Genomic DNA, 13,792 nt, shown 5'->3' with positions numbered 1-13,792 from the left:
TTATTATGGTGGTTAACAGTGTAGAACTGTACTGCATCATACAGGTAGCTCTATAAATAATTGTCATACACAAATATGGTATTTATTGTTTTGTGTATAGTTACAATGTGAGCACCATTCAGAAACAGTGACCTACATTTACAAATCAATCTCAAATATTGTAATATGTTATCCCGTCAGCCTATTCCCTTCATCATTATTATTTTATCCAATCACGTTGCAGCCTCTATGAGTTGCCATATCAAGATAATCTGCCTAGGACCTTCAGAACCCGCAGTGCTGGTTGATGATTTTTTATTTTTTTTTAACCAATCAGATAACAATTTTTCCATCTCGATTGGTATCGGTCAGAGCAAAACACTAGCGATCTGCAGAAACGAACGTTCCATAATTAGCCTGTTTAGAGCGTATGATTTATTTTTTTTTTTTTGGCCTGCCACTGTTTGGAATGTTTACAGTTGAGGTCCCTTGCATGAAACTTGATTTGCTGTTACAACATTACATGTTATGGCGGTAACAGATCGAACCACCAAATCTGCCGGCGGACATCGTTGGACATCTAAAATTGTCTGGTGGGAGTGATGGGGGCTCAAGTTAAAGTTTAAATGTTCGCCGAACGTCAGGTGTTTGTTTGTTTGGTGGGTCGGCGACACTGCACCGCTCACAACACGCCTCGACTGACAGGCCGCCTTTGTAACACTGACCCATTTAAGCCCCCCCCCCCCCAATCCTTCCCCCATAAAAAACAAACAAACAAACAAAGGCATTATTGTGTGGAAGCAACAACTCATCTGATGGCATCACTGGAGAACAATATGAAGATAGCAAACTGATGAATTACAATGTTGTCACTTTAGGTATTTAATAAAAAAAATAAAAAAATTAAAAAAAAATAAAAATTACAAAAAAACTTAACATGGGATATATATATATATATATATATATATATATATATATATATATAATATATATATATATGTATAATAATAATAATAATAATTCTGGCCTCTTTAATCTCATCTCCAAAACAGCAAACCTTGGACGTCTCTCTCATCATCTTATTTCTAATCCTATCCATCACATTCACTCGTCAAGAAAACCTCAACGTCTTCATTTTAGCCACCTCCAGGTCCGTGTACGTCATCTCTTCAGTGCCGCCATCACTAAATCGTACTTCACGGTCTTGTAAACCTTCATCCTAGCAGAGACTCTTCTATCACCTTACGACACACCCAACACTCGACTCCGCCCGTTCCGACCTGCTTGGATCTGATTCTTCACCTTCTTTCATCACTCACCGTTACTCTCTCTGGATTGGCGACCCTAAATATTTTAAGGACTCCAACCTCTCTCTCTCTCTCTCTCTCTCTCTCTCTCTCCTACTTGTAGCCTCTTTCCTCCCCCTCAACCACTAACATCTGTCAGCAAACTGGAAGGGGCTCACTGAGAGTTTATCCCTGATGATCCTCACACCCAAAACACACCTCATTTCTGATCTACAGCTCTTATTCACTGCCAACCCAGGTCAAATGTTTTTTTTTTTTACGTCTATACCCGTCAATGGCACTGAATGAGTTAAATATGTCCTACTCTTTCTCTGCCACTCCAGATTGCTTGTCTTCTCTGGGTAGGTAACCTGTCATGGGATTTCTCGAGAACTACAACGGCACAATGCAGCGACTTCTGGTCTTCTCTGTTCTCCCCCTTCTATTTGTCTATGCTTTTGTTGTAGTTTAGATTCATGGCAGGTGTTTTTCTGTGATGTCAAGATGGCATTGACGGACATTCCAGCTTTGCTATTTCAGAGCAAAAAAAATCAGAATTCCATCCTACAAAGGAAACCATATTTGTCAGTTTGGCAAAGTAGGTGAGAGTGGGAATGAAGACCGACCAGTAAGAACACGAGACGCATTCCGATTCCTCACTCGTGAGCAAGACCCCAAGATCTTCAAACCCCACCTGTTGCCATTCATACAACAGAACAATAGCTTTGTGTTCCACTAAACAGGGCCATATTTCACACTGAGAAGCACATTTGGAAGTAAATTGAAACAAGATCATTGTATCCTTTTAGTATCATTTTTTTTGGTTGTGTGCTCTTGGATTTGTCTCCAAAAAAAAAAAAAAAACATCTCCCTTGGCTGAGTAAAGGTTGGGAAATACTGCCCTACACATCAGTACCGACACCTTGCTGGTCTGCGCCGGTTTCCTTGCTCGTCTGCAGTTTCCCAATATCGCCAAGGCGCTTGAAAAAGCCATAAAACAGTCCGGAAGACTCCGTCTTGCTCCACGAGCTCTTTGATGGAACACTTTCACCGTTGTCCTCGTGGCTTTGCTCCTTGTCTTGGCGGAGGGTCTGCGCGAGGTTAACCCCCCTTTCGGTGGACTGGGAGTCTTGTTTTTGAGGTAGGTCAGGAAAATCAAACTCTTGCTTGGACTTACGTGCAGTCTCCTGGTCCGCGTCTTTGGTTCCAGGGACGGGGACCCACAAGTCGTCGTCGTCCTCAACGTCATCCTTCTTGACTTTCACTGGTAGCGTGTGTCGGCGGGGAATGTTCCGTTTCGAGGAAGGCGGAGAGCTGAGCAAGAATCTGACCAGATCCTCGTTTGTCGGGTCTCCAGGGTACCGGTCGGTCTCCATATCAAAAGTCCGTTGACGAACCGGCGTGGCGGTCTTCTTGGGGGATTTGGGGTTTTCAAAAGGCAACTCAGTGGAGGAGACGCTGCCCTGGCTGCTCTGGTAGAGCAAAACCTTCTTAGAGGCTTCGCGCAATTTTTTGGCCTCTTCCTCGTTATTGTCCTGGAGATCCTCCTCGTCTATGTCCGTGGCGGCGGAGAACGATCGAGCTGAGGAGGAAATACTGGGAGTCCTGCTGCTCAATTCCTCAACAGCACAAAGTATCACGTCCTCTCTCTTATCCGTTTCGAACGCAAAGTCCTTCTCGTTGTCCGAGCTATTTTCTTGTTGGTGGGGAGTTGCAGTGAGTTCCACAGCTGAATTCCACTCTTTCTTCGTAACACTCACCTTTAAAGAACCGGCGCATTTTAGCTCGGGAAGATTCGCCTGAGAGGTAATCTCCGAAAGGCTTCCCGTTTGCGGGCTTCCGCTCATGGGGCTGCCGTGAGTGGACAAGGGTCGTCCTGACCTCCTCCTCTGGAGCCGGTTGGTCAGGAAGTTTTGCAGGATGGACTCTAAAGCGACCCCCTCCATTTCTTTGTCTCTGACGGAGCAGGTGGCCGTCGACCTGCGCTTGGCGGCACTTTGAAGACGGTTCCTGTGTCGTCGTTTCACCTCGGCCACCTCCCGGGCCGTGTTTTCCTGCGGGAAGGATGCAAACCTTAGCGAAAGTTGCATCGAGGCAACTGGACACTGAGCTGTTATCTAAGAAGGTTTTGTCGGTTTGAAATTTTGCACGTTTTACACAGATAAGTTGAGAAATCAGGGCTTAACCTGCACGGCTCGTAGAAACCTCTCGCAAAACGAGTCGAAGATCGAGCAACACTCCTCCAGTCTGAACTTGCTGGGGTCCTCGCAGAAGTACTGCGCCACCGAGTCACTGGTTGACTGAAGCTCCTCGAGATCCCGTTCCACATCGTCCAAGCAGTCCTCGGCATCCTGATCCGAGGACAAAAAATGAGCTTAATAGTGCCTCCACTGTTAGCAACCAACAATTCCAACGGAGGCCTTCCTCACCTTCAGGAAATCCTCCATTTGAACATTGAGGTCTTCCTGCTTCAAAGTATTCGCTTTGGTGTCGTTCACTTTTTTGACTTGTCGATCGAACTCGGCTTCAAGGTCACTTTGATTGATTCTGGAAACAAAAGGTGAAACATTGAAAAATTTCCAGCGGTGTTCATATTAATAAGAAAAAAACTGTTAGTGTTGATTAGTATTTTTTTGTAATAAGCTACAAAATGTTTGTGAGCTCTCATATTACACACACAAATAAAAAAATAAATAAATAAATAAATAAATAAATAAATAAATAAATATAACAATAAATGTGGAACTAAATTTAAATAAAAACAGTCTGCTCTCATATTTATTTATTTATTGCTGCATTGTTTCATGTGCGTGGATTCTCAGCCCGGGCAAGAGTCTGTCATGTCAACCAACCAATAGTTCAGCCCAACTTCATGACGCATTTCATGCTGACAGCGCCTGCAGCATGAATAAAATATGAGAGTGGAGTGTTTTTGCTTATTGATTGATGTTAATTCTATTATTTATTTTTGTATTTATTTTTATTTTTTTGAATCTCGTTTTTTTTTTTTCTGTATGTATGAATGTACTTGTTTATTGTTGTTTTTATTTAATTTATATTATGTATTTTGTATTAATTTTTTAAATTACTGTATATTTTTATATCGCTTCTATTTATTTATTTATATATTTATGTATTGTTGTTTTTATTTCCATTTATATTTTATTTGTATACATTTTTTTAATTACTGTAAATTTATATATATATATATATATATATATATATATACACATATGTATATGCCGACATGGAAAATTGTTCATGAACCATGTGCAATATGGTTGCTTTTTAAAAAGTACTATGCATTTACCTTGCTGCAGCTTTAATGTGTGCGAGTTGTTTGGGAAAGTTGAGTAGCTCCGCGTCAATATTCTGAGCTTGCTGTAGGAAAAAAAAAAAAAAAAAAAACTTTAGAAACACACAAACACACACAAAAAAGAAAAAGAAAAAAAACGCTTGGATGAAAGCAAGGCAGTCCACTTGCCATCACAACATAGTGCATTAGATTCATCCCGGGTTTGTTTGCTTTGGTGTCCACCAACTTAAGCAGGGATGCCATCCGGAAGCCGACCGCGCTGCCGGCGTATCCGCCCTGTTGTCCAAACAAGCCGAGCTCACACACACAAACCAATGCCATCGACTGCCAATCATGTCGTCGCGAGTGCAGACACAATCACTCACAGCATTCATGTAATTTCCCGTCTTCAAAACCAGCCGAATGACTGAGTGCAGACTGTCACAATCCAAAAGCTCTAGGAAAACAAACACAAGGGAATTTTGGCAAGTTTGCACAAAGTATTAGTTTGGAAGAAAAAAAAAAAAAAAGTAAAAGTAGAGCACCATTTCCAGCAGCTTCCAAAGTGCCAATAAAGTCTCTCATTTCAGCCATGAAGGGGAAAAACTCCTCCTTAAGGACCAAGCTACTCAGACGCTCCTCATACCTGACACAAACGCTCCAATAGTAAACTTTCATCCAGTCAATTGAAGCCTCCAAAAAGATGATGGAGGACAAGGATACAGTTTGCGCTCTCACCCGGGGATCTGGATCAGCATGAGCATGAATAGGTCAGCATCCGGGAGGGCCGTTTGGTCCCCGTTAAATTTAAGAAGCTCTTTTAACTGCAAAAATAAACGTTTTGCAACAAAACTGGTTAGTGTTGCAGATCATAATGTACATAATAGTAGTCATAAGTGTTGACAAACAACTAGTAAATAAACTTTCCCAAGTGTATTCTCTCACAGTGGTACCATTACAGCAATGTATTAGACAGATTTGCTGTTTTTTATTTTACAGCACTTTATTAAGGCTTTTGTAGTAATAACACATCTATAAACCATTTATAAAACTTTTGTTGTGCGAAAATAGTCTAAAATTGTTTTGCAACATATTACAAAAATATTTAATAACATATGACGCATTATTGAACTTCTTAGTTTACTTATACATGTGCATAAGGTCATATTAAAGTATTAACATAGCAGTTACCCAGTTATAAACTCTTCAAAAGGGTACCCTGCGCAGTGCTGCGAAAGATTATCTATTTGCAAAGTCTAACAGTTATTAATTTATCTATATCTGCTGATTAGAATAAGTCCTTATAAAATGTCAATAAATGCATAAATAATCAGTTTATAAAGCCATCATACTAGCGTTACCTTTACAAAAGTGGTATAAAGAGGTTTTGCAGGATATTTGGTCAGTCTTGCCGTTTTTAATTGATTTATGAAAGCTGTTTCTGTAATGTGTTAACAAAAATACTAATAACACATAAACAAAACATATATAAACATCTATATTTTTTTTTGTTTTGTTTTTTTAGTAAATTTTGTAACCTATTTTTATTTATTTATTTTTTTCCTCTGAATGTTAACTACTGTTTCTTGATGCTTATGTGTTGTCTTTCCTCGTGTAAAGCACATTGAGTTGCCTTGTGTATGAAATGTGCTATACAAATAAACTTGCCTTGCCTATAAATCCTTAATAAAAGGTACCCAAACAGTAGGCCAGTTTTTAAATTCTTAAGTTAGTGTCAACATGTTAATAATAATAAAAATAAAAAAATTAAAAAAAACATAAAAAAATTAAAAACTCTTTAAAAGGGCATTCTTTGAAAAAGTCCTACAGTTGTTAATTATGTATCAACAAACGTAGCAATGACTAAATACTCAAACATATCATAAGGCTCACGATAACGTTTTGGTTTTTTTTGGTGAGTTTTGCATTCCTTGATTTACTTAAAGCAGATTATTAACTCTTCATAAATGTAAACAAACACAGCCATAACCCATTTTATAAGCTCTTCATGAAGTAAATCAGTCAAATAAATCACTTTGTAATGTACTTTGATCAGAAAAATTTAAATATGTGTCCTATTATTAATGGTTAACAAGATTTGATACAACAAATGCAGTCAACATTCAATGTGTTGACATGAAAAGTATTTATTAAAAAAAAAAAATAAGGTGTTCCGGGTACCTCGCCGTCATCTGGCAGCAGTTTACGCAGCTCCCTAAGTTTCCCGGGACCAAAACCGAGACCATTTCCCGCTTTGATGTCCTCAATCATGTCCGTGACGGGCCTGCGGATTGAGCAGCATCGATGAATACAGCAAGTGGGTGCGCTTCACCATTCATGTCGTGTTGTAGCAATTATCCAAAACGTCTCTTTATTGAGGTTGGAGTCGTTTCACCAGCAAGCCTCGACAAGCTAGCTTTGCGAAACAACAATCTCATTTCGAGCCACACAAATTACTGATGTGTTTCCAAATGAAATCACAAATCAACGTTTTCCAATGAAATCAATGAAAACACTATTAATGAACCGTTCTCGCTCCGCAACAAAAATAAGTCACTTTCATTGAAACAAATTTTTTGGTTGGTGATTTTTAGCATGCCTTCCTCATTTTCAGCAATTTCTCCATCAGAGACTGCAGCTTAGAAATTATTTTAGCACTCTTGGCTGACGTTACAGACTTTATCAACTTCTGCTTCAGTACAGAGCATATAGATTCTACTACAAGTGCACCACCTCGCTCGAATTTTTCTATAATTTCATATTTTCATTCAATGGGCATCATTCATTTTTTCTTCTCAACGCTAATTGTCTTTGTGCAAAAATATGCACACACAAAAACGGGCACAGAACATAAGGTAAGCAGTGCTACAACTAACAATTATTTTGATAATAGATGTATATGTTTATTATTTTGTCAATTCATCAATTATGGAAGCGTATTGTATTCACTTGGGGAAAAAAAAGAAGACAAAAAAAAACTGTTTTTCAGACAAATATTTGGGGGGAGCTTTGTTTTTTTGTGCTTATTAATTTATTTATTTTTAAATTTTCTGTTCCGAAATATTTCAGTTTTACTGCATGTTTTTTTTTTTCTAGCATTAGTGATTTTTTTTTTGTTTTTTTTTTTTGTTTTTTTTTAAGTACACCGCCAATGTTTTGTTTGCTAATTCCCATGTTACCTTTTTTCCTAATTCCCATGTTTTTATTATTACATTTTCTTAATTCCTGTTTATGAAAGAAAAAAATCAGTAAAACAGAAAAAAAAATCTGAAAATCAGAACATAAAAAAATACACACAAAATAAACAAAGCTCCCCCAAATAATTTGTCAGAAAAAAAAAGGATTTTTATTTTATTTTATTTTTTTTAAAGTGAATGCAATCCGCTTCCGTAATCAACGACTCAGATTTAAAAATCATGTTTTAATGTCTATACCTTTGTTAAAAAAAAAATATATCAAAATATTTCAAATTGACATACATTAATCATGATTCTCCTAAAATAAGCAAAAATGATGGTGGCCGGATGTTGTTAAATTTGCTGGCGGCATCTGGTGGCGGAGTGTCTGATGTTCGCTTCACTTTGCTTGCAAAAATTGACCGTGCCGGTTTGTATCCTGAAAAACTTCTCAAGCATTCAACAACATTCATAATCATTTTAAGCTCCATACCGTTTGATGCCATTGACTTGTTAAATCGTCACCCTTTTTTTTTTTTTTGTCCAAATATGACTTATAGAACATTATTTTCAGAGGCTGACTTGTTAAGAGTGCATACAGCATGGAACGTGCAGCCCACGTGTCAATAGCCTCGAGCAACACGCTTCTCATCACAACTCGACCAGGCCTGCCGGGACACGCGAGTGTGACGCGGTGGCGTTGTTGTGTTACGCCGAGTGCTGTTGTTGGGCGAAGTTAGCAACGCGGGCAACTCACCTCCTGAACTGCTTGAGGAAAATACCGATGTTCATGCTCCTCTTGGCGCCGAGGATGGTCACCTGAGGGAGGAAAAGAGTTCATTTTAAACGCGGATGCCGAGACAGGACCACCCCCTCAAATCAGGCTAAATTCAGCAAGAGCTGTCAGATATTTGAAATGGTGTAAAAAAAAAAAAAAAAAAAATGCAGATGCATCTTTATTTGTAATTTGACTACATGATAGAAGGCTGTCTCTCATATTGACTGACAAGCATAACTGAGGCAACCTTCCTTCAGCAAACACACTGTGTGAAGAAGAGATAACATTCCCGAACCATTACGCAATACTGTGTTTACCTTTATGCTAGTGAGCCATGTTCACACAATCCTCCAACACTTTTTAGAGCCTCGGCGCATTCATGGAGCGCTTGCAGGTAAGTAAATTGATAAATGGCCTGATTCAGTAAATTTCTCTCACTCATTTAGTAAACAGATGAAAAGTACACATCAGGTGTATTTCACAAAGCAGGTTTAGTGAGAAACCTGGGGAAAGAAACACTGAAACGTGGGAAACTCGTGTCACTGAAATCAGAGGACAAGAGGGAACTCAAGGCTGTTTCATAAAAAGAGGTCATCTAAGCTCTGGGTTAGTTACCATAGTAACATGGTCCATCAAACTAACCTGGTCGGTAGCAGGTTTTTCACAATGAACCTCGAGTTTTTCCCTGTACCCATCTCCTTTCAGCCACACACAATTCAGTTCCTCATTCATTCAGTCTGCTGCGGCAACTTTTTGCTCGAACTACACAAATGCAAAATGGCTGGGAGTGAATGAGTTAACTCATTCACTCCCAGCCATTTTCACAGAAGCAATCCCGTTCGCTCCCGACTGTTTTACTGGATTTTGACTGATTTTGCAAGGCCCGCAGAATATTGTGTTCAATTGCTATAAAAGCATGGAACCTACCAAAAGAAAGATTAAAGTCTCTTCTTTCATCAGGAAAAAAGTATGTTTCTATCTGTTTCCGTTTTGCAGCAATTAGCATTAGAAGAGAGCTAAGTTTCATCAGTTTTCACAAATCTATTTAAAATTGTAAGTAATTGAGCTTTTTTTCTACATGGCCCTGGTTGATCTCCTTTGCTCTGCTGCCACCTGCTGGCCGTTTGTGTAATAACTACCATTTCTGCAACCGTTCTTTGCAGTTGAGAGGCTGCATCAAAGCCTTCTGTATGCTCTAGCATAAAAAAACGTATAAATACGTCTTTGGGACACTTAGAACATTAAGTCGCACAAAGGCTTGCAACACAAAAAGATTCAAGTAAAAAAAAAATTTTTTTACAAAAATAAATCCTAAATGACTTAGTTATCCCACTTTGAAGAAAGGAGCCAAATCATGGCTAAAATACCGCGCGAGGGGTATTTTTTATTTTTTGCGCACACACAATATCAAGTCAAATTTCATTAAAAAAAAAACTTTACTCCATGATATGGGGATTTCGTTATAGACAAGTTGATATATTCCTCAAAAAAAAAAAAAAAAAAAAAAAAAAAACTACTATTCTTTCTGTACTCACCAGCTCCGCCCCAGGGGCAACAGAAGGCGGGCCCCCGGCCCCGTTGCGGCCCAGGGTGGCAAGCTGCTGCTGGTTGAGCTGCTGGGCCCGCTTGTGACTGAACAGCTCCTCCATATGGTCTGTGTCCAGCTCGAAGTCGCCGTCCGTCTGATCCTCCGTCCAGATGTTGTGCTTGCCCATCACCGTGTGCTTGGGGATGGTCTCCCAGTTGAAGTTGCGCATCCTGGAGCGCCGACGCTCCAGTCTGGAGCCATCCGGGCCGGGGGCAGGCGGCGGGGGAGGAGGGGGAGGCAATAAAGGGGGCGGAGGAGGAGGAGGAGGGGGCGGCGGCGGCGGAGATTCCATCTTGATGGGATTTCAGCGACGTCGTGGCCAAATCGTGCTCTCAGCTGTGCACGATGGCTGGGAAGAAGCCCAGCAGCAGCAGCAGCGGCGGCGGCGGCATGATTTTGGTTTTCATTGGTCTCGGATGCAACAGGAGTGTCCCGAATGGCAGTAGGAGTGACACATTCATCCTGGGGAATAAAAGGGTGTGGAGATGTTACAACAGTGTTGTTAGTACAACAAAGACACACCTTAATATTGTAAGTGCAGTTCACATCAAACATACAAGATGAATTAGATAACTCATTTCAGTAGCTCTTTACGATAAGGGTGCCAAGTCCAATACAAACATCCATCAAATCAATCAATATTGTTTGAAAAATGATTACTTAAAAAAACAAAAAAACATTCAACATGCAGATGCACTCTTAAAACAAAAGCTCTGAGTGCATTAATAGATAAATTTAAAATGGCAAACATGGAGGTAGACCATTCTTGTTCTCAGCAGCTCAATTTGCAATTTGTCAGATTTTAACAAGAAACATGAAGCAGACAAACAATTTGTTTTAGCGTTTATCATCGTTATTTCTCACAAAGGCCATAGCAACATAGCAATATGTTAATATAATATGTTGGTCTTTCCTGGTTTGGTTTTTCTTGATTTTATTTTTATTTCTAATTGACTTTTTTTTTGTGCTTCAATTTATTTTGTTACCTGTACTTTTTGCACTGAGCTTTATTTTATAAATGTAAAGTGTGTTATAGATAAAATCTATTATTATTATTATAATTATTAACATCATCATCATTATTATCATTATTATTATTATTATTGGCTCACTATTCGGCATTAATTACTTCACAGCAGCTTCAAGTATTAACAATCTAAACATTTTTGCAGAGGTACCGCATCGTGTATGTGCGTTTAACATTATGACGTAGTGTTCAGTACAAGGTTTCCTTATGGCGGTGAATCAATAGCACATGAACAACCTATTATTGGAAACAAAATGAATGCTCAACTTGGGCCAAGTTAGAACTTCCCATTCTCATATAGCCAAAGTGTCGACTCATGTGTGATTATTATCCACATTAAACGGGTGTTATTTGCTATAAACAGTGTGCTTTAGCTAAATAATTAGTCTCTTTTTTTCTGGTATAGGCCTACATACTTTTTAAAGGAAAGCTATATGGGAATTTGGTAGCATCAATGCTAGCTAGTTATGTACGTGCACCTCACGTGACATTTCTTCTAAGCATTGTCAGTTAAAACTTATCAATTAAAGGTAAAAGTAAAAACAAAACAAAAAACGTTTTGTTCACTGTGCCAAGTTATTAAAACGTGTACTTGCACTTCTACAGCAAACGTCACTTTGTTGATAACGTGTAGCTACTACGCTTTTTATTTTATTTGCTTATTTACACGTGTATCTGAACTTGGACTTCAATACTGGGTGTGATAACTTTTGCCACTACTGTTTTGGCAACAGTATGTGGGTGGTACGCATAATATCGTTACATCAATAAAGTAACATGGTGCAATCACATGACTAAATCCAATAGCAGGCCACGGAAGTGACTCAGCAAGCAATTTGATCAATCAAGTCATAAACCGAAACTCACCTTTTGCTTTTGCTCCTTCAAAACACGTCCTGCGTCCTAGTTTTCCATTCCGGACTGGCTCCTCTCGTGCTGGAACTTGAAAGAAGTGTCGCAATTTCTCTTTCCCTGAAAAGAAGGACACGCCCATGGAAAGAAGGCGGAGGAGGGAGTGTGTGTGCGCTCACCTGTCCCGGGAAGGAGGACCGCACCTCATGGGATCTCTCTTTGGCCTCCCTGACTTGTGCGAGTGGTTGGACTGTGAGCCCTGGGTTGGATTTATGGACTCGGGCAACGTGATCAGTTGCGCTTAAAAGATGGATGATGACATTGATTGGTTTAAAGGCGCAAACACACACACTCTTTCAATCATTAGTCATGAGAAAACTGTCTTATCTATTAAATTGATTATTTAGGTATAGGGAGATCATGAAGATGGGATTTTAGTGTAATCATCCACTTCAATGTAAATGCTTGTTTACAATCCCTTCATGTGGGACAATGTCAAGATTTGCCGCTATAATTCAAGATGTGCAGAAAGGTCGTTTGTCTCATCATTGCCAAACCAGTTGATGCTATTTGAACAATTGTGATATTAAAAAAAATAAATATGTTTACTACAGTTAAAACATGTAGTGTCAACAGAAGTGTTTTGTACTAAAAACAAAGGATGACGTTTCAGTTGCCATGTCTGCCCTGGAGGTCAAGGAGAAAAATACCCACAATAAAACGGAGTGTATAACTTTCACATCAACTTCATATAAATGAGACATTTCGTTATTGGGAGTTTTTTCAACAATTGCATCAAGTGCTCATTTAAACGGAACATCATCCAGCAGACTTTTATTTGCGAGTGCACAACAAGGACAAAGACTTGAAAATACAACGCTCTTACGCAGATTGAGAAGTAGCGCAAAACACAGCAACTTAAAAGAAGGGAAATTGATCCTTTAATGCAGGGGTCACCAATGTGGTCCACATAGCCATGTTCCAAAAAAATATATAAGCCCCATCATTGTAATTTTCTACAACACAATTTTTGTGTCAATTTTTGTGATTGGCTTACCTGATTTTTTTTTTTTTTTTTGCCTCCCAATAACATCATTTAAACATAATTTAGGCATATCATTTCAGAAGTGTGTATGATACTTGTAGCACTAATCAATAGCCAAGAAGTAAGATCCACATCAAAAATGTTGCTGGCCCCCTGTACGGTTAACACGTTTGCTCAAAATGTTGACCAATGACGGTTCATTTCGGTCGCACCATTTGATGAATTGTCCATTCAAGACAGAGTCAAAAGCCTGTAAACAGTCCGCTTGTAAGAATGCTGAATTTGCTCAGCAGATACCCAAAAGCAGGAGATGAAATTAACTATAGATTGTACACTAGCCAAGAAAAAATGTACTCAATATATATATATACACAATATTTCATACACGACAGGTTCCATCTTGTCATGTAAAACGACAATTGGGTCAGCGATCCCACAAAGCAAACATAAATGAAAGCAGTTATTGCATTTCTGCCTGCGAATCTCTTCAGTTAAGACGCTTGCGACCTTGCAAAGTTGAGGCATTAAGATGGTGATCTGATGGTGATCCATCAAACGTGCTCTTGCCCACACGCACTGGTGAAAACGTGTACAATCTCACAATTCTCATGTCGTCCGTCTGCCGACCGGTTCAAATTGGGGAGCGATGAAACCGACTCTGGAAGTTTGTTTTGGAAGGAAGTCTGAAAATGGCTGAAATCACCATAAAATGGCCGTCTTCAACCACAGTGACAATAAATAGAGTTTTGCTGCCATCTTAGGCCCA

General features: G+C 39.2%; 1 protein-coding gene across 1 annotated transcript; it reads right to left on the bottom strand.

Annotated features, from left to right (window-relative positions):
• Positions 1-410: 410 nt before the first annotated feature.
• Positions 411-12,213, bottom strand: fhdc4 (FH2 domain containing 4). The gene is made up of 12 exons (XM_077542045.1): positions 11,997-12,213; positions 10,050-10,564; positions 8,494-8,555; positions 6,742-6,844; positions 5,299-5,384; positions 5,106-5,206; positions 4,947-5,017; positions 4,750-4,857; positions 4,576-4,646; positions 3,695-3,812; positions 3,452-3,616; positions 411-3,319 (listed from the first exon to the last, which is right to left on the bottom strand). The coding sequence occupies exons 2-12, from the start codon at positions 10,392-10,394 to the stop codon at positions 2,168-2,170; spliced, it is 2,382 nt and encodes a 793-aa protein (XP_077398171.1). The 5' UTR covers positions 10,395-10,564; positions 11,997-12,213; the 3' UTR covers positions 411-2,167.
• Between the last annotated feature and the right edge of the window lie 1,579 nt (positions 12,214-13,792).

Source organism: Festucalex cinctus, chromosome 13 (genome assembly GCF_051991245.1).
Source record: "Festucalex cinctus isolate MCC-2025b chromosome 13, RoL_Fcin_1.0, whole genome shotgun sequence".
NCBI classification, from domain to species: Eukaryota; Metazoa; Chordata; class Actinopteri; order Syngnathiformes; family Syngnathidae; genus Festucalex; species Festucalex cinctus.
The sequence above is the reverse complement of the archived record's forward strand: the minus strand, read 5'-3'. Positions and strand labels throughout refer to the sequence as shown.